The sequence below is a fragment of the Lepisosteus oculatus genome, chromosome 21 (genome assembly GCF_040954835.1).
Source record: "Lepisosteus oculatus isolate fLepOcu1 chromosome 21, fLepOcu1.hap2, whole genome shotgun sequence".
NCBI lineage: Eukaryota > Metazoa > Chordata > Actinopteri > Semionotiformes > Lepisosteidae > Lepisosteus > Lepisosteus oculatus.
Genome location: NC_090716.1, coordinates 17,165,435 through 17,189,229, shown reverse-complemented (window position 1 = coordinate 17,189,229; position 23,795 = coordinate 17,165,435). Strand labels below are relative to the sequence as shown.

General features: G+C 39.3%; 1 protein-coding gene across 2 annotated transcripts; it reads left to right on the top strand.

Moving 5' to 3' along the window:
* The first annotated feature begins 633 nt into the window (after window positions 1–633).
* On the top strand, window positions 634–23,771 carry LOC107075796 (lamin-B1-like). 2 transcript variants are annotated; one of them, XM_069181711.1, is made up of 13 exons: window positions 634–814; window positions 1,265–1,403; window positions 5,282–5,389; window positions 9,691–9,789; window positions 10,782–10,891; window positions 12,283–12,455; window positions 14,384–14,477; window positions 14,947–15,133; window positions 15,889–16,008; window positions 18,295–18,494; window positions 21,708–21,847; window positions 22,225–22,310; window positions 22,835–23,771. In XM_069181711.1, exons 1-13 carry the CDS (start codon window positions 642–644, stop codon window positions 22,958–22,960), a joined length of 1,755 nt encoding a protein of 584 aa, XP_069037812.1. In that variant the 5' UTR covers window positions 634–641; the 3' UTR covers window positions 22,961–23,771. The 2 variants fall into 2 exon arrangements, with proteins under 2 accessions (XP_069037812.1, XP_015193759.2); XM_015338273.2 differs by having other exon boundaries at window positions 5,279–5,389.
* Window positions 23,772–23,795: the final 24 nt, after the last annotated feature.

The following is a 23,795-nucleotide window of genomic DNA, read 5'->3' as shown; positions in this document are numbered from 1 at the left end:
GCTAAAACAATCAGCCTTAGGAACAGTTAACAAACAAAAAAACTGATGGAATCTGATTTAAAGTTAGTTGTTAATTAGGTCAAATTGCTCCAAATATATAAGAAAATAAACCTGGTTACTATTTCAATAATGGCTTTATATTTATACAGATTTTGATTTATGTCCTAAATAATAAATCAACAATAATAATCATTTGACCTATTGTACTGGTAATAAAAGATCTCATTCAATTTGTTGATGGTATTCAATGCTGTTGGTCTAAAAATAAATGTTAAACAGATAAGACTAGGCCATGATTATTTGATTAATTGTTGGATCAATGTTATTGGACTTACCAAACTAAACCAATAAGCAATATTATATGGCACTATGATTATATGGCACATTTTGTGGTCATATTCCCCAGTGTGTTGACACTGAGTCAGGCTGGTAAATAGGATACAATGATACATCATTTTTAAATCTTTATTTTGCAAAAGCGGTCAAAGTTGAAATCTTAACAAAAATATTATTATTAATTTATATGGCTAATGCGTTTATTGAAAGTGGCTTGTATTTTATACATATAAGATTACCTTATTGGTCATATACAATTTCTTGAAGTAGGAATTTGTCTTTTCGTATACCCCAACTTGCTCTGCATGAGACACATAGACAGGGAGAGAAGCTTGGGGTCAGGGTGCAGGGTCAGCGGTCAGCAGGGTTTATACGGCACCCCTGGAGCAGTTGGGGTGAAGGGCCTTGCTCAGGGACCCAGCGGACTAGGATTCCTCTGCCAGCCATGGGATACGAACTGGCAACCTTCCAGCCACAGGTACAGATCCACCGCATCGCCCATGCACATTTTACTGAAACAGTCTGAATTAAGTTAGAGTCCAGTCCAATATATGAACCAAACCCAAAAAATATCCAGATCTCTGGTACTGGTTAGAGCACAAAGAAGTACTTATTGTCACAGGGCTAGGTGACAAAACTGGAGGTTTTTGTGGGTAGTCAGATGTTAGTTTTTCTATTATATGGAATCAGGTTTGAAATGGTATTCTAAAACTATTCTATTTTACTGTGCTATATTACTAGCACTAGAGTGTGCTACTGTATCTTCTATCCTCACACATGCAAAGCCTCCACTGCAGAGCTTAGCTTTGTAATTCGTTTCCTGCAGTTTATTTTTAACATCAAAACGAAGGAATCATCTGTAAGTCAGATAAGGCTTTCTAAGCACTTGCCTTTAATTCACTGGTTATTTCCTGTTAAATGTCTCTAGCAACAGGTTCCCCTCTGCCTCCTCCCATTTTGGATCCTGCTTAGCAACCATCAACAACAGTACAGCCAACTTATTAACACACATCAAGTCCTCGCAAATCACCAAACACAGGGGAAAGAGCATCATATTCTCAGAAGTGGTAAGTGTACAGAAAAGCCTTTGTAAGTCTTTACTGTAGTTCACCACATGTAGATTAATTTAAACAATAATAGTCATATTATAATGCTAATAAAAACTTTCTAGGTAATTCTGAAGAGCAACTGAGAATTTTTATTTGCACCATGCTTGTAATTTGTATTTAAGATTTCACCAAGGCTTACACAGTTTTCCCACGGTACACTAGAACAGGCTTCATGAAGGGAGAAAATGAACAATAATGTTTTCTGCATGAAAATAGGATTAAAAACATAAAATACTATACTATAATATAATAATATAATATTATAATACTGTACTATAATAAAAGAGCTAGCTGTTTTAGGGAATAACCATTCATAGATGAATGGAAGTATAGCGCATAACTAAAATATTGATTTTTGTTTGTGTGTTTAGTGTGTTTCTGCAGGATAAAATGTAATAGAGACTAGGATTATATCACATTTTCCATCCTTTTTGAAAAAGGAAAAATCAGACACTATAAAGTGAAAAAGAAACATAAAACGCTGTCTGCAATAAAGCTTGAAAATGAAAATTGACTTACAGTACGTGACAGCTTGTACTTCCATTCATTGTTCTTACCAGGCAAAAAGAACTGGAAAGTACTGTGATAGTAAATACGGTGCTTTGTGAATGGAACTCACAGTTTCACAACATACTGTAAGCAGTAAAAGAACACCAAGTTCAAATGTCTGCAATAAATAATGAAAAACTGCAGCATATCTTGGTTCTCACAGGGCAAAGAGCACGCTAATTAAAGTTAACAGACCAAAATTTAACAAAATATCCATTATCTGTTTTCCTATGGAAGGGTATGGGGTTTTTTTAAGCTCATTGTACTTTGATGACGAAATCCTTCCCAGAATTTTACATCTTTAAATGGGTTTTGTTTGGTTGTCTGAAATGCTGTTATCATGCTTGTTATCTTATAGGATTGCAGGCTGTTCACATCTGTTTGCAAACCTGCTGGCTTATTTAAGAAAGCAACAGTAAAAATGTGAGTTATAGGCCCCCATGTAAACATTACAACATCCATAAACCTGGAAAAAGCATTCCTGCACAAGCTGAGTATCTGCAGAACATCTAACAACCTGTTCACTTCTGTCCACACTTTTTCTAGTGCCCACAATCTGCAAACAAGTGCCTTCCCATTAAATCTCAGCTTTGTTATCTGATACTGTTAAGTGCCTTTTCCTTAATTTCTATGTGTGCATACTGGGGCCACATAGTATATTTCATAAAAATTAAGAGGTCAAGTTTGGTTACAATTTACCCTTAGGAAAATGGACATTATTCTTGTGAAAGTTTTATTTTTTGTGATTTTGTAGTCCTAGGCCTGCTTGTTTTGTGAACAAATTGTGTGGTTCAGAAATTTATTTTTCAAAGGGTGTGCAAAGCTTTGCCCACAAGGTATGCTGGATTTATCTGGATTTATCTTCTGATAAAGAAGGGAAGTGCACATAGTTGAAAAAAAGCTTGTTTGACTGACAGTGAGAGTGCAAGAAGCCGGCATTCTTTATTTTCCTTTCCACTTTGCAAAAAGTAATGAGAAACTTTATTTGTGTTTTCTTCATTTAAACAAAGTATTTTAACCTCATCAGTGAAGCAACAGATTTATCAACATGTTGTCAGCCCCTCATGTATACCACTTAACCAGCACATTGTCTCAATGAAAGGTGCATTTTAATGAGAACGAGCTGGACTGACAAATTAGGGGCCACTGAAGAGAAAGGAGTAGGTTCAAATCCCAAGTGGGGGATCCTTTTGCACCCACAAGCAAAGCACTGCACTTCCTTTCTGCACGAGAGTGCCCAGGTATACGAATGGGCACTAGCAGAAGCTGCTTTGGGGTGCGAGAAAACCTTGTTTCATGTGCCTGAGGCATAGGAATGGCAGCCCATGTCACACACCCTGCAGTTCAGTGCTTGTGCTGATACACAATGAAGACCCAGCATCATGTATGACTAAATTTTATGAGGGATGCACAGCATAATTGTATTCAAAACAGGCTTACACCAGGAACAGTTACAAGTCACGACATTTTTTATAGTTATTGGCCACATTATTAGTTTTCATCATTTTTACCCATAACAAATGAACGTCAGAATGAAATCAACAGAACATCTTCTTTCTTTCAACTTGCTACTAATAGGTAATTTTCAAATATTGTGAGCGTCATACCTGTATAGCAAAGACACAACCATAAAAACAAAATGTTTGTGATGCCTCTAGACCTTTACCAAATGCTACAGTATGCATGTTAGATAAGGCAGTTAGACATATTTCATTATATAAGCCAAACAAATTACCCATCCAGGTGGCTAATTAAATTTTGCTGCAATATGAGACAAACCTTTTATGTGTATAGTAGAAGCTTTCTCAGGCAATGTACGCTTGCCTACAAAATATGTAAAATCACTGCAGGAGCACTGTGTCTTATCACAACCCTTTGTCCAGGCATGTCTGACTGGCTTTCAGGGGGTGTGACCAGCATACAATCCCATCATTCATAACCACCAGCTCCCCATCCATTTTGTCAATCAATCATGTTTTATTTTGTACAGTACCCTTTAATCAAGGGGATCTGCTGCAAAACACTGTTTCCAAAACTGACCCTGAGGTACATACCAGAGAATCCAGAGAAAAGCTGGAAAACATTTCATCATATGATTAAGGCTTTCATCAATTGAAATATCAAATTTCTTTAGCTGACAATCTATTGCCTTCCAGTATTGTTTCATTATTACAGTAATATCAAAAGCATAATCATACTGGATTTGCCAATATAAACAGGCAGTTGACATGCTTGAAAAATATTACTTCAGTTGGCCGTTGTCAGTCCATCAAAATATTCAATCATTAATTAATAAAACATTAATTAATTATTAGCATAATCGTTATACATACTGTTAAAGGTTTTGAAGAGAATTGGTGATCATGACACAGAAGAAGCAAAGCAATTGAATCCTTCCATCCATCCATTTTCTAACCTCTTTATTGAATACGGAATCATGAGGGAGCCTGAGCCTATCCCAGCATGCAACAAGCAAGCACAAGGCAGGGCACACCTGGGACAGGACACCAATCCACTGCAGGGCACACTCACACCAGGACCAATTTTCCCAGAACACAATTAACCTCCCTGTATGTCAGGGAGAACATACAAACTCCACACAGATAGGTCCAAAACTGAACCCAGAGCTCCAGCACTGTGAGACTGCAATGATAACCACTACACCAGGGTGCCTCCCCACAACTTAATCTGTAATTCCATGTTAAAAGCAGTGCTTGAGTCAGTCATCCTGTCCCTAGGGAAGTGACAATCAGATAGTGCTGAAAACAAGCTGCATTCTTCTAGGTGACATTCTGACCTTTGTAAAAGCAAAAACCACATTAAATTCTTTATTTCTAGCATAGAACTATGAATATTTGCTAGGTATTATATTTTCAGTTTCTCAATTAAATATTCAGGCTGCCTGGCTAAAATGACTAACTTTGCTCTTTCCCTCAAACTGAATGATTGACTTTTCAGTCTTTGCCGGGAAATTGCACTTAGACTCTTCAAGGTTTCAAAGAAAGAGGTGGTTCACAAGTTGGGAGGTATTTCTTGAGGATTAAGAATCATAGCACTTGCTGTAGTAAGTAATCTAATGACTGAGTGGATTACCTGTGATGAACAGGCAGTTTCTTGTCAGACACATTCTGAAGGTTTACCATAGGTTTTGCTCCAGTAAGTGTAAAGAATGAACCATTATTATCAGTGCTCACTGCCACTCAGATTAAAACATATGAATAAAGTATTTGCTTTCTGCTTTGGGGCCTTACAAAGGATTTTTGTTGTCTCTTTTTTTTCTTAAGAAGATAAGGGCAAAGATGGATGGTAGGCAGACCAGCCTGACAGAACAGCAGAGGCTTCAGTTTCAGCAGATTGCCAGTCTGCACAGTCAAATCAAGCAAGTGCAGGCACGGGTATGTGAAACAGAATCGCATCTTTTCATCAAGCCAAACAATCCGACACCATAAAAACAACAACATACATCATTCAAATGACTGTTCAAGCACCTTCAACACTTCCTAACCTTATATTAGTTTAATGTTACAGGTCTGCCATGTAAAAAACTACTTTTTTCCTGCTAACCCCCTGGCGTCTTGCATTTTCCATAGAAAAACTACATGACTGTTCAAATTCACAACACTTTGATCATTTTACCTTATGAGAAACAAGTCTAGCAAATGCAGAAAGTCCCACCTCCGGTGCGTATTGCCTCCTCAGGACACCACTGGCAAAGAGAGTTTTATAAATAAAGTAATGATGGGACTCTCATGATGGCAAAAATGGAGCACAGAGACTCTCCACACCCTATAAAGTGAAAAATGAGCAAATGAGACCCTCCATCTCAGAAGGTTTAAACAAATGAGTTAGGGACCCTGGAATACGACAAAGGCCCCCACAAAATAAATATCAGCAATCACTAATAGCAAAACCTTGTGCTAGTCCTGTTGGCAAACGGTTTTGTATTGTTTCATAGAGAGCACATCATGAATTACGTACCTGTAAAAGCGTATTTTGTTAAAAACGGTCACGGGCTGTAATGTTCCATAATTCCTCAGAGACTGTCCAGGGTATCTTCAGAAACAAAGAGAAACTTTTTAGCCCGGATCTAGTGGTGTGTGAAATTAATGCTCTCAGGCAGCGAATTTGCTCTGATAGTGCTTACACTGGCTTTGTGGACTTGCAGGTCTGTAATTACAGTATGATTTTGCAATGTATTGTAGTTGTATTTATAATACTAACAGGCTTATGTTTATTTTTAGATTTTAAAAGTGGCCTTACTGACAGAGATTTCTGGAAAAAAAGATTTTCTTCAGTAAAAGAGGGTTGAAAATCAGCACTGTAAATCTTAAATATAAAGTATAATTTAGTATTTAGTTCCTATCTCTTCTAAATGACTTCTAATTTGATATTAAAACTGAGTATGATTGACTCTTGACAGATTTGAGGTAAGCTTTGACAAATTGAATGATACTGTATGTTATTGAAATTTAAATCAATTAAATGTCTCCCTAAAACTAAACAATTTACAAGTATTTATTAATTGACAGCTCTACACTATAAGAAACATAAAGAAATGTAAATGAAGGGCTCATAAAATATAATTATTAAATCAAGTATTTCTGATATGTTTGAAGTTTCTGCTAAAGAACATTCTAACAGAAGGAAAATGCAACAGATTTTTAGAACCGTTTTATGATGACCAAACTTTGCTCCATATTTTGCAATGGAACTGATGGACAAATAAAATTGATATTTTTAAGTGTAATCCAGATGTAGCTTTTAGAACGTTAATGAGAATTATTTAAGGTTAAACAAAAATGAAGTAAATTGTTGCCCCAAACTTTTTAAAGCTTCAGTGTTGACAGTAAAACCACTCAGGTCATTCAGATAGATCGTGCACTAGCTCTGAGGTGATACTACAAATGGTCTGGTAAGGATGAGGGTTGTTTCAGAAGCTTTTGTCATTGTTATCTTACTGGTTTGCCCTGTTGTGGACAAATGACTCAGTCTCTGAATTAGTGCAGGCTGCAATCTGATTTGAGGTGGTGTGACTCCAGGTTTATGTTTTGTTTTGAAATTCCCTTGACTTTGAGCAAAGAAACACCTCAGCCCATGTGCCTGTTCTCCCAGTGTCTGAAGTCTTACTTGAGGAGCCCCTGACAGGATCAGACTTGTCCAAGAATTTGTTTCAATATGATTTACACCTGTGTGCACCCTCTATGGCCCTGTGTGATGAAGGGTTTGTCAAATTAAGAAGGACACTTGTTGTGTACTCCCACAATCACACCTTACAAACTGCTCTATAAACTAGCTGAAGATACAGTGAGTCTGACAGTTGCCTTGTTATTCTGCAACTACTACAGCTTTATTGCACTTTGATTTTTTTGGCAAATTATGTAAGCAAAGCTCTTCCCTGCAATGGGCTGGAGTCTAGGCTGTACCCTGCCTTTCACCGAAGCTTGCTGGGATAGGCTCCAGCTCCCTGCAATGGAATAAGCCATTAGAAAATGGATGTAAGTAAGCAAAACTGCATTTGTAACTATCTGAAGTAGCTTTTATGGTAAAAGGAAAAAATATTGATGGTGAAAAGAAGCAGGAATAGTGCCCTTTTGCTTTCTTATTTAATCTGGTAAACTGAGTCAGACAATTATTCTTAAACCAATTGCCACAACACACCCAAAAGATTAATGCAAATTCCTATATACAATGCAGTGAAATAAAAATGTAGTTAAATTAAGAATGGAGAGCTACAACTAATGGATAGTAAGAACTATGTCCTTACAACGGTCAGTGAGTTAGCCAGACTCTCAGGTCCAAAGAGGGCCAGTATCCAGTGTTCCAAGTTCTTCTGGGACAGAATTTGAGTCATCAGATGTGCTGTGTTCTTGCCACTGGCAGTGCCTGTTTAATGTTACATAATCATGGGTATTCACACAACAATGGTGAGAGAACATTTCTGCTGCTATGCAGAAAGCTCAGTCTTAACAGGAACTGTGTAATGACCCTAAAATAGTTTTGCAAGAGCTGTCATTTTCCACAATGAAGCCAGTCATCATTTTCAAAGAGAAAACTTCCAGCCGGTCATTGATTTGTACGTCTCTACAGTTTGCTTATGTGCTTTTGCCTGAGAGACACTCATACTGTAGGTCTAGTGAATAAAGCTCTTTCATTTTTATTCAATTCATCTTTTATTGTGTGCTGTGTTGGACTTTGAGCAAACGGTGACTTGAAGAATCCAGAAGTATTCAAAGAAGTCATCCTAGACAATAACTAAGTAGAGAAACTGAGACATAGATTGAAATGAGTCTGCTTTGAACAGTGCTGCAGGTAGATTAAGCTGCCAGGGCATGTTGTAGAATCTGGTCCATTGATTTGCTTTAATGAACATATTGAAATGATCACAAGAGCAGTAAACCACTGGCACACAGTGGGCAATGGGAAGAGGTTCTTATATGTAACCTAATGTCCTGATTGTGACATCTGAATGTAGGCCTGGAAAGAGAGCTGTGAATAACAGGGACAAACTGGGTTTTCACAGAAGAACAATCTTCTACAGTACCTGTTTAAGATGCCTTCCGTCTTCAAATACACTAATGCACTAATGAGAGAGTTCAAATGCACTTGAGTCATGTTTTTTTAATGTGCGGTATTCCAGCCTGTGTAGGTACAGTACACATTCAAATGCCACCATTCAGAGATCTTTATTCAATGAAGCTCTGCTAATCACCCTGTGAGTGACCGGCGAGGGCTCTGCAGGTGTTGCTCATCCCAGACATGACCGAACAGATCTGGGATAACACATTGCCGTTGGCATCTCAGTCTGACATGCTGCCAGCTGGCACAGGCAGTGAGCCAGGTGGTACGCCTCACCTGTGAATGATGGCTGTCTGTTGTAAGGATCAACTCTGCTCTCAACCCTGCAGCTCCTCTGTGCCTCAGGCGACATGTCTATTAATATAGTCAGATAAACTGTAAGGAAGAACCTGTCCTGCCACAGGGGAAAAGGTTCATTTTCATGACTGATCAGACTGATCTTAATGATTGACTTCACCATGATCAAATGGACAGTCAGTGTATTTAAAATATATTTATATCCTTTTCCTGATCTGCTCTTTCCTACAACTTATATAGAACGCTCCTTAGTCTTCATGGTTGAATATTTGCTTGAAATGCACTACCTAATGAGGAACAGACACTGACATACTGTATGTTCTGAAGTCACTATTATTGTACACAGAGTCACTAGTTAACTAGTGGTTTAACTTTTTAAAGTTTGTGCACCTCAACTAATTTAGGTTGTCATAGCAAAGAGAGACACTTCTTATGCAATCACCATATTTTCATTTTTGATCATTCTTTGTGTTTTTTGCTGACATTCACACCATGAAAGTGATTTTGAATTAAAATTCTTCACTTTAAAAATGTGTACACATAATCTGTTATTCAGCACAATGGGACGACTTTTTGAAAGAGGGTGAACACTTTTGCATGACACTGTACATTGAATTGGCTGTTTCTAAACTTGACATACAGTAGCCACTATAGTCCCAGCCAACAAATGGGGATCTAACTATTTCCAACTGATTTTAGGATGCCGTTTGAAAACATGAAATTTCAAAATCAGACCATTGCTCTGTTAGTAGAGCCTGGCATTCCTACAACAGTTTCTGTGAAAACTCACATTGCTTATAATGTCCTATTTAATCAAATTCAGATTCTGGGAGAGGAAGTGAACCGAAAGCTGCTTGCCCAAGCATTCAGGGAGCAGTCCTGCCATCACAAACAGCTGGAGAAACTGGAGTCACAGCTTCAGGTGAGTCTGACCTGCCCATTTGATGACAGCAGTGCAGCTATTAATGACACAGTTACCCTGATGCAGTTAGTGTCCATCTCTGTCACTGCTGTGAGCGTTCCTGTGAAGTTAAGGAGAGCTACTCCACTGAATGTAATAACAAATTACAGTACAAATTGAAATTAAACAAGCAGCTTCACAGTCTAACTGTGGATGTAATTAATGGAATAGATGGAAGTTCTGTTTCCTTTAAGAATACACTAAAAATAGTTTAGGATCTCTCAGACTATTGCAATATCAGTAGTTATCCATACATATTCCAGCACAAATAATTTACTGGGGCCTTTTTATTTGTTACATATAAAATAAACAAATGCCAGTTTTTGTTATAAATTTCAGAAAGTCGTTGATAGGTGAATATTCTATTTTTCTATTGTTCTTCAGAATCTACACACACAAACCCATGTGCCAGCATTAAGGTTCTTGTCACATACTGTGCCTCAGTGCATTTACAGTGCTGCACATTTTCACTTCCTTTCATAGCCCTTGTTGGCTTGTTCCCTTCATACATAGTTCTGCGCTGCTGTGTCCTTTTGTTCTATACCTTTGTTATCAGAATTTTCCTATGCTGAGATAAACCTTCAACTCAGCAGTTTATGATAATTTGTCAAACCACACGAATATATAATAGGAAAACTTGAAAAACAGGGCACCTCAGATGTCAGAATTGCTGCCTTGGATTCAGTTCTGGATCTGGGTGGAATCAGTGTGGAGTTTGCGTGTTCTTTCAGAGTTTCAACCCGCAGTGCAAAGACATACTGGCTTCTAGAAAAAGTCGTCCTGGTGTGACTGTGTCTGTGTTTATGTCTGTGTGTGCCATGAGATGGACTTGCATCCATCATCAAAAACATATCCTTTATTGGATATTGGGTTTCTATGACATTTTTCTGTGTGCATATTGTATTTGCACAAAAGTACCATGGTTCAAGTAGCTTCTCTTTATTCATTTTCAGACTGTCCAGAATGAAGTCTACCAGCTGATTGGAGAGCCTGGTTTGGTTCTGTACAGCAACTTCTTAATGACTCCAACCCAACTCTCAACAGCATGTCAAAGTGTCTTCAGGTTTTCTAAAGCTGAAAGGGCCATTAATCACTTTGAACTGTGGTTTACAGTCACCAAAATGTTTCAAACTCATGATTGTCTTGTCAAATCAAAAGTGTTAAATGTGGCAATGGCAATCATAGGATGTTTTGTGATGCAGAAATTAGGGAAAATGTGCTTTGTATCTTATGAAACTTACAAACTACTCCATTCTTTGAATGAGACATAAAATTGAGATCCTGCTGTAGGACAATTGGAGCACCAACTTTTGATATGCAATTCATTACCTGCATGTTGTTTGGGACATCTGTGAAATGACTAATTGTTGTAGTTCTAATTTTCTAAATTTGTCTTCCACAACATTTTTAATTTAGTCTGATTTATACATTAAACAACAAAATACTTTTTATATTTAGCATAGGTTTTGGCTAAAATGAAATGCTCACCAATGAGAAATATTCATAAAAATTATTTAATGTGATATAGCTTTGGAAAAAAGTGTAACTGTTTGGTTTCAGCCTTTAAGGTTTGAATGTTAACATCCGAAGTAACACAACTGCAGAGGAAAAACTTAAGTTTGAATGCAGATTGTACACTACTAGCAGCAGAATTCAGGCAAAATGCAGAGGACGTACGTAAGAATTGTTTGTTTTGTGTATCTGCTACAAAATAAGATCTGCATTCATGTTATGCAGTTCAGATGATCTTTCAAAGAATCTTGTCCTTCAGACATGGAATCAGATATTAGAAAACAGATTCCACAAGAAAAGGTGAACAAGAAAAGTAGCTTCAGCTACATTATGATGAATATCAACTGCAAACAATAACAGGAAGAGTGCCACATAGGAAAACACATAACTTAATTCCATGATGAAAAATTAACACAATGCATTGTCTGTTGTGCCTTTTCAGTCATGTGTAGATGATGCCATTCATTGAATCATTGATTTCAGTAACTCAGGAATCAGTATTAAAGGCTGACTGACAGGTCCTGGGTGACTTCTGAACTCTTCCTCCAGCTCCTGGAGCTCCTGTGTGATTTCTGAATTGTGGTAGTTTCTGAAAAGGAAGGCTATTATCCATCACTTAAATTATATATCACTGAAATTTCACTTTAAATGGCCAAGCTTCACATATCAGTAGGTGTGAGTGCTGCTGTGGGATTTTCAAGTTAAAAAAAGTCTCTTTCAGATGCTGTGAAAAAACAACAGTGCTAAAATCATGCTTGTGTCCTGGCCTAATTTCAAGCATATCTTAATGACACTGCTTGGGTACGTCACTCAAACTGTCGTAGACTGACATAGACTGAATTATCTTTACCTCTGTTAACAAAGTTATGTTCCTTCTGCCAGTCTTCTGAAGCTCTTTAAACTGCATGGGGTTTATTGATAATTATTTTATTTTTTTTATAGCACACAGAAACACTCATCTAGTGCTTGGGCAAATGACCAACACATGGTAACCACTACTGAAGCTGAGATGCCTGCAGATAGACTATCTGACAAAGGGAAATCTGATGGAAACAGTGAGCCCAGCAACTCTATAACCTCCTCAACTCCATATATATCCTTAAAGGACCATTCAGGTAAAATATTTTATATAAACCATTTATATTGAACACAGAGAGAACATCCATCCATTTTCTAACTGCTTTATCCAATACATTGTCGCAGGGAGCCAGAACCTATCCATACAAACAATAGATGAAAGACATGATACACCAGTCCATCGCAGGGAGCCAGAACCTATCCATACAAACAATAGACGAAAGGCAGGATACACATTGGATGGGACACCAGTCCATCGCAGGGAGCACACAGGCACAGATACAGACATTCACATCAGAAGCCAATTAATCTCCCAGTATACTGTATCTTTGGACTGTAGGAGGAAACTCAGGCAAACACAGGATAGCACCCCAGAAATTGAACACAAGGCCATAGCACTGTGAAACAGCTATGCTAAATACTGTGCCACAGTGAAAACAAGTATTTAAACAGAAAATTCATTTAAGGCCTACACTGCAGATGGAATTTATAAACACCCCCATTTAAAGAGTTTGTTTTCATGCCAAAAGTAGGTAACTGGGTGTTTTCAGACCAGACTAACAAATCCCATCCAAACTAGAGGTTTGGATGGGATTAAAAAAACATTAGTGAAAGTCCAGTGAAGAGCAGCAATTCTGGGGGCTTAATTAAAAGGACATTAATTAAAACTACAGGCTGTAGGAACTTAATCTTTTTAGTCTCAAACAAGATATCTGAGAAGTGATCTGATCAAAGGTTACACTAATTTCAATTTCACACTAGAGAAAGAAAATGTTTACACAGAGAGATATCGATGTAAGTAATGCAATACAGAGTCTCAGAGTGGAACTATCAGATTTTGGTGTGGTGCTGTGATAGACACTCAGCCTGTAGGAAAATAAGACAAACCCCAGGCAGAAATAGGCCTGTTCTCTTCCTCAGCTTTTTGTAAGAATAAGTATCCAATGATGCTGTCACAGTGATTGCACTGACAAAATGTAACCATTCTGTACGTCTTTCTATGAGAACAATGTCGCAAATGAAACCTAATGTACCTTAGGCATATTTGAATCTCCACCCAAACATAGAAAATTTTATAGCTGCAGGTAGACAATGCACATGTCATGCCTGAAGATCGTTAGTCATCTGGGAGTGTCATTGAGTAGGAGCAGCTCGCGGCTCAGTGGCACAGCCACACCAACCATCTCAAACACATCATCACATATTTCCAAATGTGATCTGTTGCAGAACAACCCTGAAACATGTGCAGGTAGGTACCAGACACACTTTGATTGTGATGCAGAGAGTTGGGTACAGTCTTGATATGGAATTGCCAGCCTGGAATGAAGTACATTCTGTATCCAATTTAACACAGATTAGCTGATGAAGGAGAAAATAACATCCTTTATTCATCGCAGTCAGGACTGCCATCCATTTTGTCTGTCTATCCTGAATTAAGACAGCTGTGAGGAAGGACTTGATTTTAGATTAGGTAAGAAAGCCACAGATTTAGAAAACAGCCTACATGCCTCGGGTGACTGATGAAACAAGCAACCACTGGGTGATCTAGTTCAGGAGCGTCTCCTCACACACCATGCATGTGCAGGCCTGGGCAGAGGGCAAGATACAGGGAAAATAAACAAATGAGAGAAGGGCTAATAATTGGTTGCTAAAAGCTAATTCATCAGAATATCTCATTCTGAAGAAATGACATGTCACATTAATTAATTTTAGTCTCCCACCACCATTTGAACAAAGAAACATTTTCTAGTCTCCACTTCTAATTGGCTCTGTTCACTACTAAATAGATGCAGTTCCCTTAACTTGTATCGCTTGTTGCTCTTACCTGTATCAAAATTTTGCATTTTACGCTGAGAAATTAATCCAGTCATGCCTATTCTACAAGCATTTTAAGAGACAACATTTCATGAGTCTGAAGTTATCTGAAGACAACACTGACATTCATGCTGGATCATTTAATTTTCAGATATATTCTGTCAGAGGATGTCCTTGTCTACACCATCAAGAGCTGAGGACAGCCCATCTGATGAAAGTACTGTCAGTGCCAATTCTTTCAGCAGGTCTCAGGAAATTCTCAGCTTCTACCTTTGCTTGTCTTTATAGGACAGACAGTATTTTCCTAAAGGCTTTACTGAAGGAAAAGGCAAGATAATTCATTTTGGGGAGCGCAATGGGCATTACCATCCATAGGGCAGACATGAAAATTTAGTCTTCCCTCTCGGTATTACCATATCTCCGTGTAAATATAAGATGAAGAAGGCTTCACAGACGAAACGTTTTCTCTCTTCTCTGGAATAAACCTAATACTTGTTCCTTATTAAAATGATATATTTCTAATTCAAAAAGACAAAAGGACGTCCATCCTCACATAGGTACACTATATTATTCAAGGCATATTCTTACTCTAAACCCCTTGATATTAGTTCTTACACTGGTTATTACTATTTGTCTTCATTGATATCTATAAAGCAGGTTAGAAAAACAGCATTACTTTCCAAACTCCCAGTTCCCATCCTTCCTTGCCTGTAGCTCAGCGGGTTTGCTGGAAGTGAAGGAAGTGAACTCTGCTGGACACTTCGTCAGGCTGCGTAACACCTCGCCGGACAGGAACACAGACCTGGGAGGCTACATGCTTCAGCAACGAGTCGGAGGGGCTCCTGTCTCGCTGTATCGCATCCCACCTCACACGTGGGTCCCTTCTGGCCAGTGCATCACAGTAAGTGGGCGCTGAGTGAGGGCAGGTGGGAAGCTCACTGGAGGTGGTATTCAAGTTGGAGTTTGGGACCCCCTAGTGGTACTCAGTGGTAGTCCAAGAAAACCTTCCAATGAGGCTTCGCCTGAAAAAACACGAATACAGTGTCAGCAATCCGCTAATCCGCTAACAGACGCTGTTGATTACAGCCATCGCTGAGTCCCAACATACTGAAACAGTGACAAATGACAATATTCCATGAAACAAAACTCTTTCACTACAGGTGCGAAAAGTCAGAAACTGTCTTACACAATAAATTAAGAAGGATTTTCAGAAGGTTAGGCTGAGAATCCCCAAAATTAAAATTAGCATGGACACTGGGGTTCACACGCCTTCTCTTCTGAAAAGCGCCGAAGGATCTTTAATAAACTAATAGTCAGGACCTCGGTCAGCACCTCCTACAGTGTACTCTGTCACCATACTGGGGCATAACTTTGAAATCTCTGGTCCAGGGGGAAGAGAACCACCTGCTGGTCCATCAGCACAACTTACAGCTGCAACCTGGTTTTCCTTAGAGTCTCTGTGCTGATCAGGCCCAGACGCGACTAAGATACAGAATCTTAGAATCAGGTGACAAGGTGGTTATGCAGGTTCTCTTCACGCATTTTGAGCTAAAACTCAGGAGGGCCTCTGAGGTGAATGATGATGTTTGATGTCAGAATCAATCTGATCCCATGTTCTGTTAGCTGTGCTGAAACTCTTTATTTCATTTTTCACAGATTTGGGCAGGAGGAGCTAAGGTCTCCCATAATCCCCCCTCAGACCTTGTGTGGCATGAGCTCCTGAGATTTCGGACAGGATCCGAGTGTGCCACAGTGCTGTGCAAGCCCAGCGGACAGGTGAGCACATACTCACAGTGCACAGGTGAGCACACATTCACAGAGGACAGGTGTAAAAGCACAGCACACTGCTGAAGTACAACCTCTGAGGTACAGAACAACTGGTACAAGGGATAGGCAAATATGTGAAAAACAATTCAAGTACAGCAACACAACTGGAAAACTCGAAACATACTATGTGTAACGATACACTGGAGAGGAGATAGGGATCCTATGCAGATGCAGGAGTAGGTGGGAGTCACGGCAACTAACAATCCAGAACAAGGAGCCAGATCGTAATCAGAGGGAGGAAGGTAAGTTGAAATCCGATAAAGACACTGGTGGCTAACAATCCGAGGAGCGAGGAGCGAGGAGCGAGGAGCGAGGAGCAAGGAGCAAGGAGCAAGGAGCAAGGAGCAAGGAGCAAGGAGCAAGGAGCAAGGAGCAAGGAGCAAGGAGCAAGGAGCAAGGAGCAAGGAGCAAGGAGCAAGGAGCAAGGAGCAAGGAGCAAGGAGCAAGGAGCAAGGAGCAAGGAGCAAGGAGCAAAGGCTAATCGATAATCCTGGACAACAAAAGGTATGGTAAACGCTGGGTAGAGCTCACGAGGTGTATACTCAATACCGAGCAACGGGAAGCAGGTTAGAATGGTATAAATAACATGGCGTGTCGCACGGTAGATCGATTGCAGGTGTGTTAACGCGTACAGCAGCGCTTGTTAATAATAACCCGCTGCTGGGACTGATTAGCTTGCTTACGGGTTGATCTCTGCTGGCTGGCGGTCGTGACACTATGAAGATGTACAAAGGGAGGACCGATGTGACAAAGGGTGAACATCTTTCCTTCTTCAGGAACAGCCATTCCATATCAAAGACATAGAGCCTGTATCACTGAACCAGGGAGACTCTCATGCATCACATTAATGCATCATTAACAAGTCCTGATGGCTGATATTAAGCCGTTTGTACTGTCCTTGCCTTCTGTGTGCCATCCTTAACTGTCCTACAAAGTCCTAATAAAGTTCCATTGGCCTTCATATTGACAACTATTAACACCATATTGGTTTGGCTTTTATTGGCAATCAGAGATTGTTTTGATTTTTTGCATCAGTGATAACTGAGTATTTGGCTTTGTTTAGATTCAAATTGTAAAGATAACTTCTGTGAGTTTGTCCGGAAATGAAAATGCAGGCAATTTTACTTTAAGACCGTATGTTTATTTGTTTTTATGGGTGAGATCTCTTGACACAAAAAATACATTTGTACAGTAAAAACCTGTACAATACACGTTTTGTGGAAGATATAATAGGATCTTTAAAAAATATGTTTGAAAAACATCTTGTGCCCTCTTGTGGTCAATATGCATCATTGCATTAGAGACAAACCACTAGCCTAAGCCAAAAACAGTACTGTATCAATTTTGTGTGAAGTAAATGACATAAAACCAGGGATTCATTCATCAAGGATTGCTGAATGTGTTTTACTGAGACATCTGAACCAGCAGTGAAATTTAATTGCATTTCAGTGCCTTTTTACAATGTAGTGACTTTGTCCTTTCTTCCATATCGCAATCCACATCTTGTGTACTTAAAAAGTAAGTAAAAATGACACCTTAATATTTATGTTCAGACTTTTAACAATTCATACTTAAATCCATACTGCACAGCATATAATTGGTTTATTTCTAAGATGTACTTTATTGTCAGGTTTCTATATCCTAATGTCCTTTAATTCCTATCATATCAAATCAGAAAGCAAGGTAGTGTGGACGTTAGCACTGTAGCCTCAGAGGGGGGAGCCTTCAGTTGTTGGAGTTCTATGGAGTTTCCTGTTGCTCCAGTTTCTTCCTACCTTCCAAAGGCATGCTGGTTATGTTACATGCTGTTTCTAAATTGTTATTGCAAATTACTCCTTTATGCAAAGACTGGTGGGAGTCTGCAACAGGCTTTCCAGTCAGCTGGTTGAGGCCCAAACTCTGAGCACAATCAGGAAACAGCGGGATGAAATTTTAGGCTCCCTTAACTCCTAAACTACCACATGGGCCCAGCAGCTCCTTCTCACTTGCAGACCTTACTTATGTCAGGTACACTGGAGGAACCGGTGTGCTCAGTGTTCCAGTGATAGGCCTAGTTGCCTTGACCTTTATCATGAATAAGGAGCCTTCTGACAAACAATGCATGAATGAAACTGTTTTTCTAAATCTCCGTATTATCACTGCATGATCTGTGCTGCAGTATATGAAGTGAGAGTGTCATTTGCTGGCAGCCTGCTTTTTTATTTCCTTTTGAATTTTGTTTTCTCTTCTCTCAAGCCTGTGGCGTGGCTCATGCCCCCCCAGCAAGTCTCTGTGTCAATGCCTTTTAACAGCGAGACAGTGAGTGCCAGGTCCTGCCACAGAGCCAGCACAGCTCAGGGCTGGAGGCCACTGTTAGCCTCACATTCAGTCTCTGCTCGCCGGCTTCCAGAAGATCAACAGCACAAACACAGCACTTCGGCTCCACCACCCAAGAGGTAAGACCACTTTTTTCTTGATTGAACAGAAGGGAGTCGGTGCAGGATAGATCACTCTTATCCTTCTATCCGGTGCCCCCTTCCCAAATTTCCCCCTGATGTTTACTAAGCATGGCCTCCTAATAATCCCCATCTCTGAACTGCTCTCCTCCCCACTGAGAGCTGGTGTGTGGGGAGCATACTGGCGCACTCTGGCTGCCATTGCATCATCCAGGTGGAGCTGCACACTGGTGGTGGTGGAGGGATCCCCATTACCTGTGAAGAGCTTTGAGTGGAGTGTCCAGAAAATAGTTATATAATTGTAAGGAATTTATTATATCTCTGCTGGTGTTGCTGCCTGTTCTCTAAAGTCCAGAACACTTTCAGAGCCAACCCATTTTTCATACCAACCCAATGAAAAATTGTGGTTTTCATGATTCAAGGTAGGCAGTTATTAGGTTTCATCCAATGGTCGGAGGTAGTAGATGACTGGATTGTTAAAACAGCAACTTGAACAAGAGACTTTAACAATTGCACAAACACCGGAAGAAATAACTATAAAACACTCCCCACATCAAACATTTTCTAACCACTTTTTCCAATTCATGGTCACAGGGGAGCCTCAATTTATGGCAAGCAATGGGCACAAGGCCGGGTACACCCTGGATGGGACGCCAGTTCATCACATTGTTGACACAGACAAACACCCACAAAAGCCAATTAACCAGCCAGTATGTCTTTGCACTGTAGGAGGAAACCAGAGTATCCAGGGGGAACCCACACAAACATGGGGAGAACATATAAGCTCCACACAGACAGCCCCCCCAAGTCAAGAACTGACCCTAGTGCTAACCACTGCACCACAGTTGTCACACTTGACCCACTCAGCAATCAGGAGAATGGACCCTGTGCGGTACCTTAGGAGGTCAGGAGACAAGCAGGTAGCTTCCAGAGTAAGCAAGGGCTAGGCGAGAGACATGGTCAAAGGCATGGTTCATTCATATCATGAAGAGTAAAGAGGTTTAAAAAATGAAGGCATAGTATGAGCTCCAAAGGGCAACCAATACCAGGCAAAGAGCAGAGGATTTTGGAGGGTTTAAATATTGTGAAAGGAGGAAGGTGTGCTGATTGATGGAGTGTCGTGGTTGGCTGATTGGCAGGAGCGATGTCGTTTGGAAGAAGTGCTCGGAGCTGGAGTGTAATTAGCACGAGTGCACTTCTGTGTGGAATCTGGTTGGATGAGGGCGTGACAACAGTGCCGCCTGCTACCCATGTACCAAATAGAATAATAAGTTCTATTTCGTTATAATTTTTAAATATGATGCAGTTTCATGACACTATAATACTATTACTTCATCAGGATTCTATGCTTTCTTCAAACATTTATTCATTGGACTTGATGGACAAACCTTAAAACCCTCTTCATGCTGAATTGGATCTGGAATTAAAGAGGCCAGGAGACAAGCTTATCGTTTGCTTATCTTTCTCTTATTTCAAGATTTAATGGCTAAGACTCATCTTCTGTAATACTCCAGCTATAATAGTTATTCATTAACTCATAAATGATATTCTTTGGATATCTGATCATTTTGATAAATCCCTAATTTTATTTCTGTTGCTTATCCATGCATGGTTGACTTGCTTGCTTATTTGACTAATATGAAGAACAACAGCACCTTTCATATCCTGATATGTTTGTTTTAGTGTCACTTCACAGTATAAACATGATTAATTCTTTCTAATTATGTACACTATGGTGTTTGTAACTCTACTTGACAGATCGTTACAGAGCTGCTAATGCGCTCGTTATGTTAATATATTGTCACTCCAGGCTAAAGCCGCACTCCACTCCTTTGCCCACTGGGACTGCTGTAATGTGTGACAGCTGGCTGAAAAGCAGACATCTGCAAACCTCTTCCTCCCCCTGTATCTCTGCAAAAAAGCATCGCATTGCTTCGTTGCACTTCAGGGAACACTGTTCCTACCTGGTTTCTCAAAAGCACTCCCAACAGCTTACCTTCTCGGTTTGGGAAAACTTCATTCCAAGTTCCATGTGTCCTCAAAATGAAAGGCCAAAACAAAGTGTTTCTAAAAGGAGTTTAGCTTAGTTTTTTTTATTTTACTTAATTTTTATTGTTTTTCATCTTATGTGTTTTTTATTTGTGTTTTTCATCTTTTCACCTGTGCTGCAAATTCTTGTAATTGCCAAGGACTATACAATTGCAACATTAGGAGTGAAATCAGATGCTATTCATGCAACAGAGCCAGTTTACTTCCTACAAATTCTATTAGCGGCTGCAAAAAAGGCGACTAATCTGAACTGCCTTAAAAAGAACTCTCCAACCTTTGGGCAATGGTTGGTGGCAATGAAAGAAATGCATGTGATAGAAAGGATTACCTTTTTGTTGATACTGCTGATGAGGAATTTCTCAGAAGGATGGAAGCCATTTGTAGACAAGGTAGAGGGACCAAAGGATGAATCAGTACAATTGAGTTCTGATGAAAGATTGTAAAAGTTAACCAACAGTATGAAACTGTTCTTCCAGTTATACAGAAGTATAAAAGTAATTGCATGAAACTAAGACTCCTCTAGGTCAAATTGATGCTATTAAGCTTGCTTGTATGTCTTGTAATTATGTTTTTTATTTGTTCTTTTCATTGTTTCATTGTTTTCATTGTTTGTTTCATCTGATTAACTTGATAACCACTTGTTGAGCACTTTTTCATTTTTAAACTAAGGTTTTCTGAGCTGAAAAGAATCAGGAGTGTAGGAGATTCTATTCCATTTGTCTCCAAAGTATATTAATTGGCAGAAATTTTGTTCAAATGGAAATCTGTTTATATCCACAGATTACAACATGCTGTAACTGTGTTACAATTCCAGCAAGTTGCTGTCCGGTGACAAGTCAGTTCTACTGCAGGAACAATAGAGTGTGACTGGGTGACACTGGAGATGAGGTGGAGAACTAATGACATAGAAACAAATACAACAGGATTATTGAAGAATATAAATGGAACATAAACTTTTAAATTAATTTACACATACGAAAACACAAATCCATACTAAAATGTACATCAGACTTCACAGAATGGTTACAAAACCAGACTAGCTTGAGTGACAGTCCACACAATGGAACCGTACAGGCCCATGGTCAACTTGCGTCTCCTGGACAGGCCACCTTCCAGCCCAACCAGCCACTTCCTGTCACAGACACCAGCTGTGTTTCTTCTTAGGAGACAGAAGAGAAACTTACGCCCAGTCACCCCTTTGCCTCCAAGCGCACAACCCAGTACCAGTTACTGTGGGAAGGATGTGGACGACCTACAGAACTGGCACCCTGGTGTCACCGCGCTGCTGTCACGAGCTCTGTCAGGTGGGCACTTCACTCTTACAGTGGACGCCAAGTGGTCATGGCCATCTGGCCTCCTCTTAGAGAACAACAAGCCTTTCATTGTTACCAGGTCAAGAGTGAGCCTATGGGACTCATTTCCCATACCAAGTCATAACTTTCTGGTTACAATTCCAAACTGTTTTACAAAAAGTGAAACAAATATGACTGGAAATAGACAGATAAATGTATATATGTATGTATGTTTCTTTCTATGTTCTTAGAACAGTTTTTGTTTTGTTAATTTTGCAACAGTGTACATACAGTACTGGTACATACAGTTTTAGGAGAGAAAATGGCCAAGTCATCTTAGAAAATGCAGAGATTTATATACATATGTGTGTGTGTGCTTCTTGATTTAGGTAAAGGTGGTTCAAGCCAGATTTCAGAAACAAGCTCTTGGAGAAGTTCAGCACCATCCAGTCTAATATTAGAAAAGCCTGTACGGGTGAGTAATGTGCAGAGACAGAGATTAAGCTTTCTTGGCTTTTAAATAGCAAAGAGCTGGGGTCCAATCTTAACTGGGACACTGCTGTGGACAAAGTGGACAAACAAGTACAAATGTAAGCTGCAGAGTCAAAAAATGAAATGCAGTATACTGAAGCTTTGTTTCCTTCTTCACTAAAGACTATGTTGAAGCAGTGAAATGCTCACAAAACAGAAAGAACAAAATCCTAATGAAATAAAGAAATAATATGCATGTTAAAAATCAGTGCATCTTTCAATGAAACTTTGGCAATGTCACTGAAGTGCTGAATATCATTAACTAACAATAATCTCTGCTGATTAGCACGCTGATGCAACGTTCTGCTCCAGTTAGAAAGCTTTATCAACAGTGTAATTAACTAAAGCTGAAACTGAGAATTCATGTCACTCTTGGTTCTGTGATGAAAGTGTTCTGAAAATTGAGTTAATAATTCCATTTCCTTTCCCTGCCTCAACTCCTTGTCTGTCCTCTCATCTGTGTTGCAGCCCAGACTGAACAGGAAGTCTCCTTTAGTTGCGCTAATTGCCCAGAGAACTGCTCGTTCCAAGTATGGTTTCAAGTTCCTGAGCTCTCCTCCAATCACTTCAGACATCCACGTTATCAGGAGATAAGACGGCAGCCACACTCCCCTCAGCTTCACAAGTGTTCACTACTTTTTCCATCTCCTAAGGGATGATCACACTCCTGTCCATATGGAAAAGTTCCTATGTGTTGATATTATTGATGTTGTTGATGCTATGGCAAAGGCAACTCCTGTGCTCAGCTGGGATCCAGAACCAAAAAATCAATATAAGGCATCAATCTGGCTATAGTTGTGATTTATTTTAGATTATGTTTTTTGTTCACTGTCAACAGATTACACTTTTTTTAATAATAAGTGTTAAAAAGTCTTTTTTTCACATGCTATAGAGCAGGGATCGTCAACACTGGTACTGGACAGTGCCAATCCAGTTTCTTACTGAATTTATAGTTGAGATAAGATTTTTTGGAAAGATTGTGATTTTATATTTTATTCTACATATGACAAGTAATAGTTAAAAGGCAACCTCCAACTTTACTTTAGATCTAATCAGTTCAGTTAAGAACAGTCTAGTCTTTGAGGGTTGAAACATATGCAGTTTCAGATACTGTACCAAATAATCGCTAATGTAATAATTGCCTGCTTAAATGTGTGCAATCAATTTTTTCTCAATCTTTAAAAATTGGTGATTTAATGGTGGCTTGGAATACTACATGCTGTAGCTGGAATAGGACTCTCCATGCTATATAGGACAACAAAGTCAGAGAGCCCTGTATGTTCTCTTGTATATTGTACTATGTAAGTAGCAGACTGATAAAAGTTACTAAAATACACCTAAAATCTTTCTGAAGCCTATTTTAATCCTACAGAACAAAAAAAAATGAATAAATGGACTGAAAATATATTTTTTATTTATTTGCATTTTT

What these genes read in the sequence shown, in the direction of transcription:
- LOC107075796 (XM_015338273.2), top strand. Translation starts at nt 642, where the DNA reads ATGAGACACATAGACAGGGAGAGAAGCTTGGGGTCAGGGTGCAGGGTC. An exon ending in AACTGGAGTCACAGCTTCAG is followed by an intron (nt 9,790 to 10,781) that starts GTGAGTCTGACC and finishes ATTCATTTTCAG; the next exon opens with ACTGTCCAGAATGAAGTCTA. An exon ending in ATCCTTAAAGGACCATTCAG is followed by an intron (nt 12,456 to 14,383) that starts GTAAAATATTTT and finishes TTTAATTTTCAG; the next exon opens with ATATATTCTGTCAGAGGATG.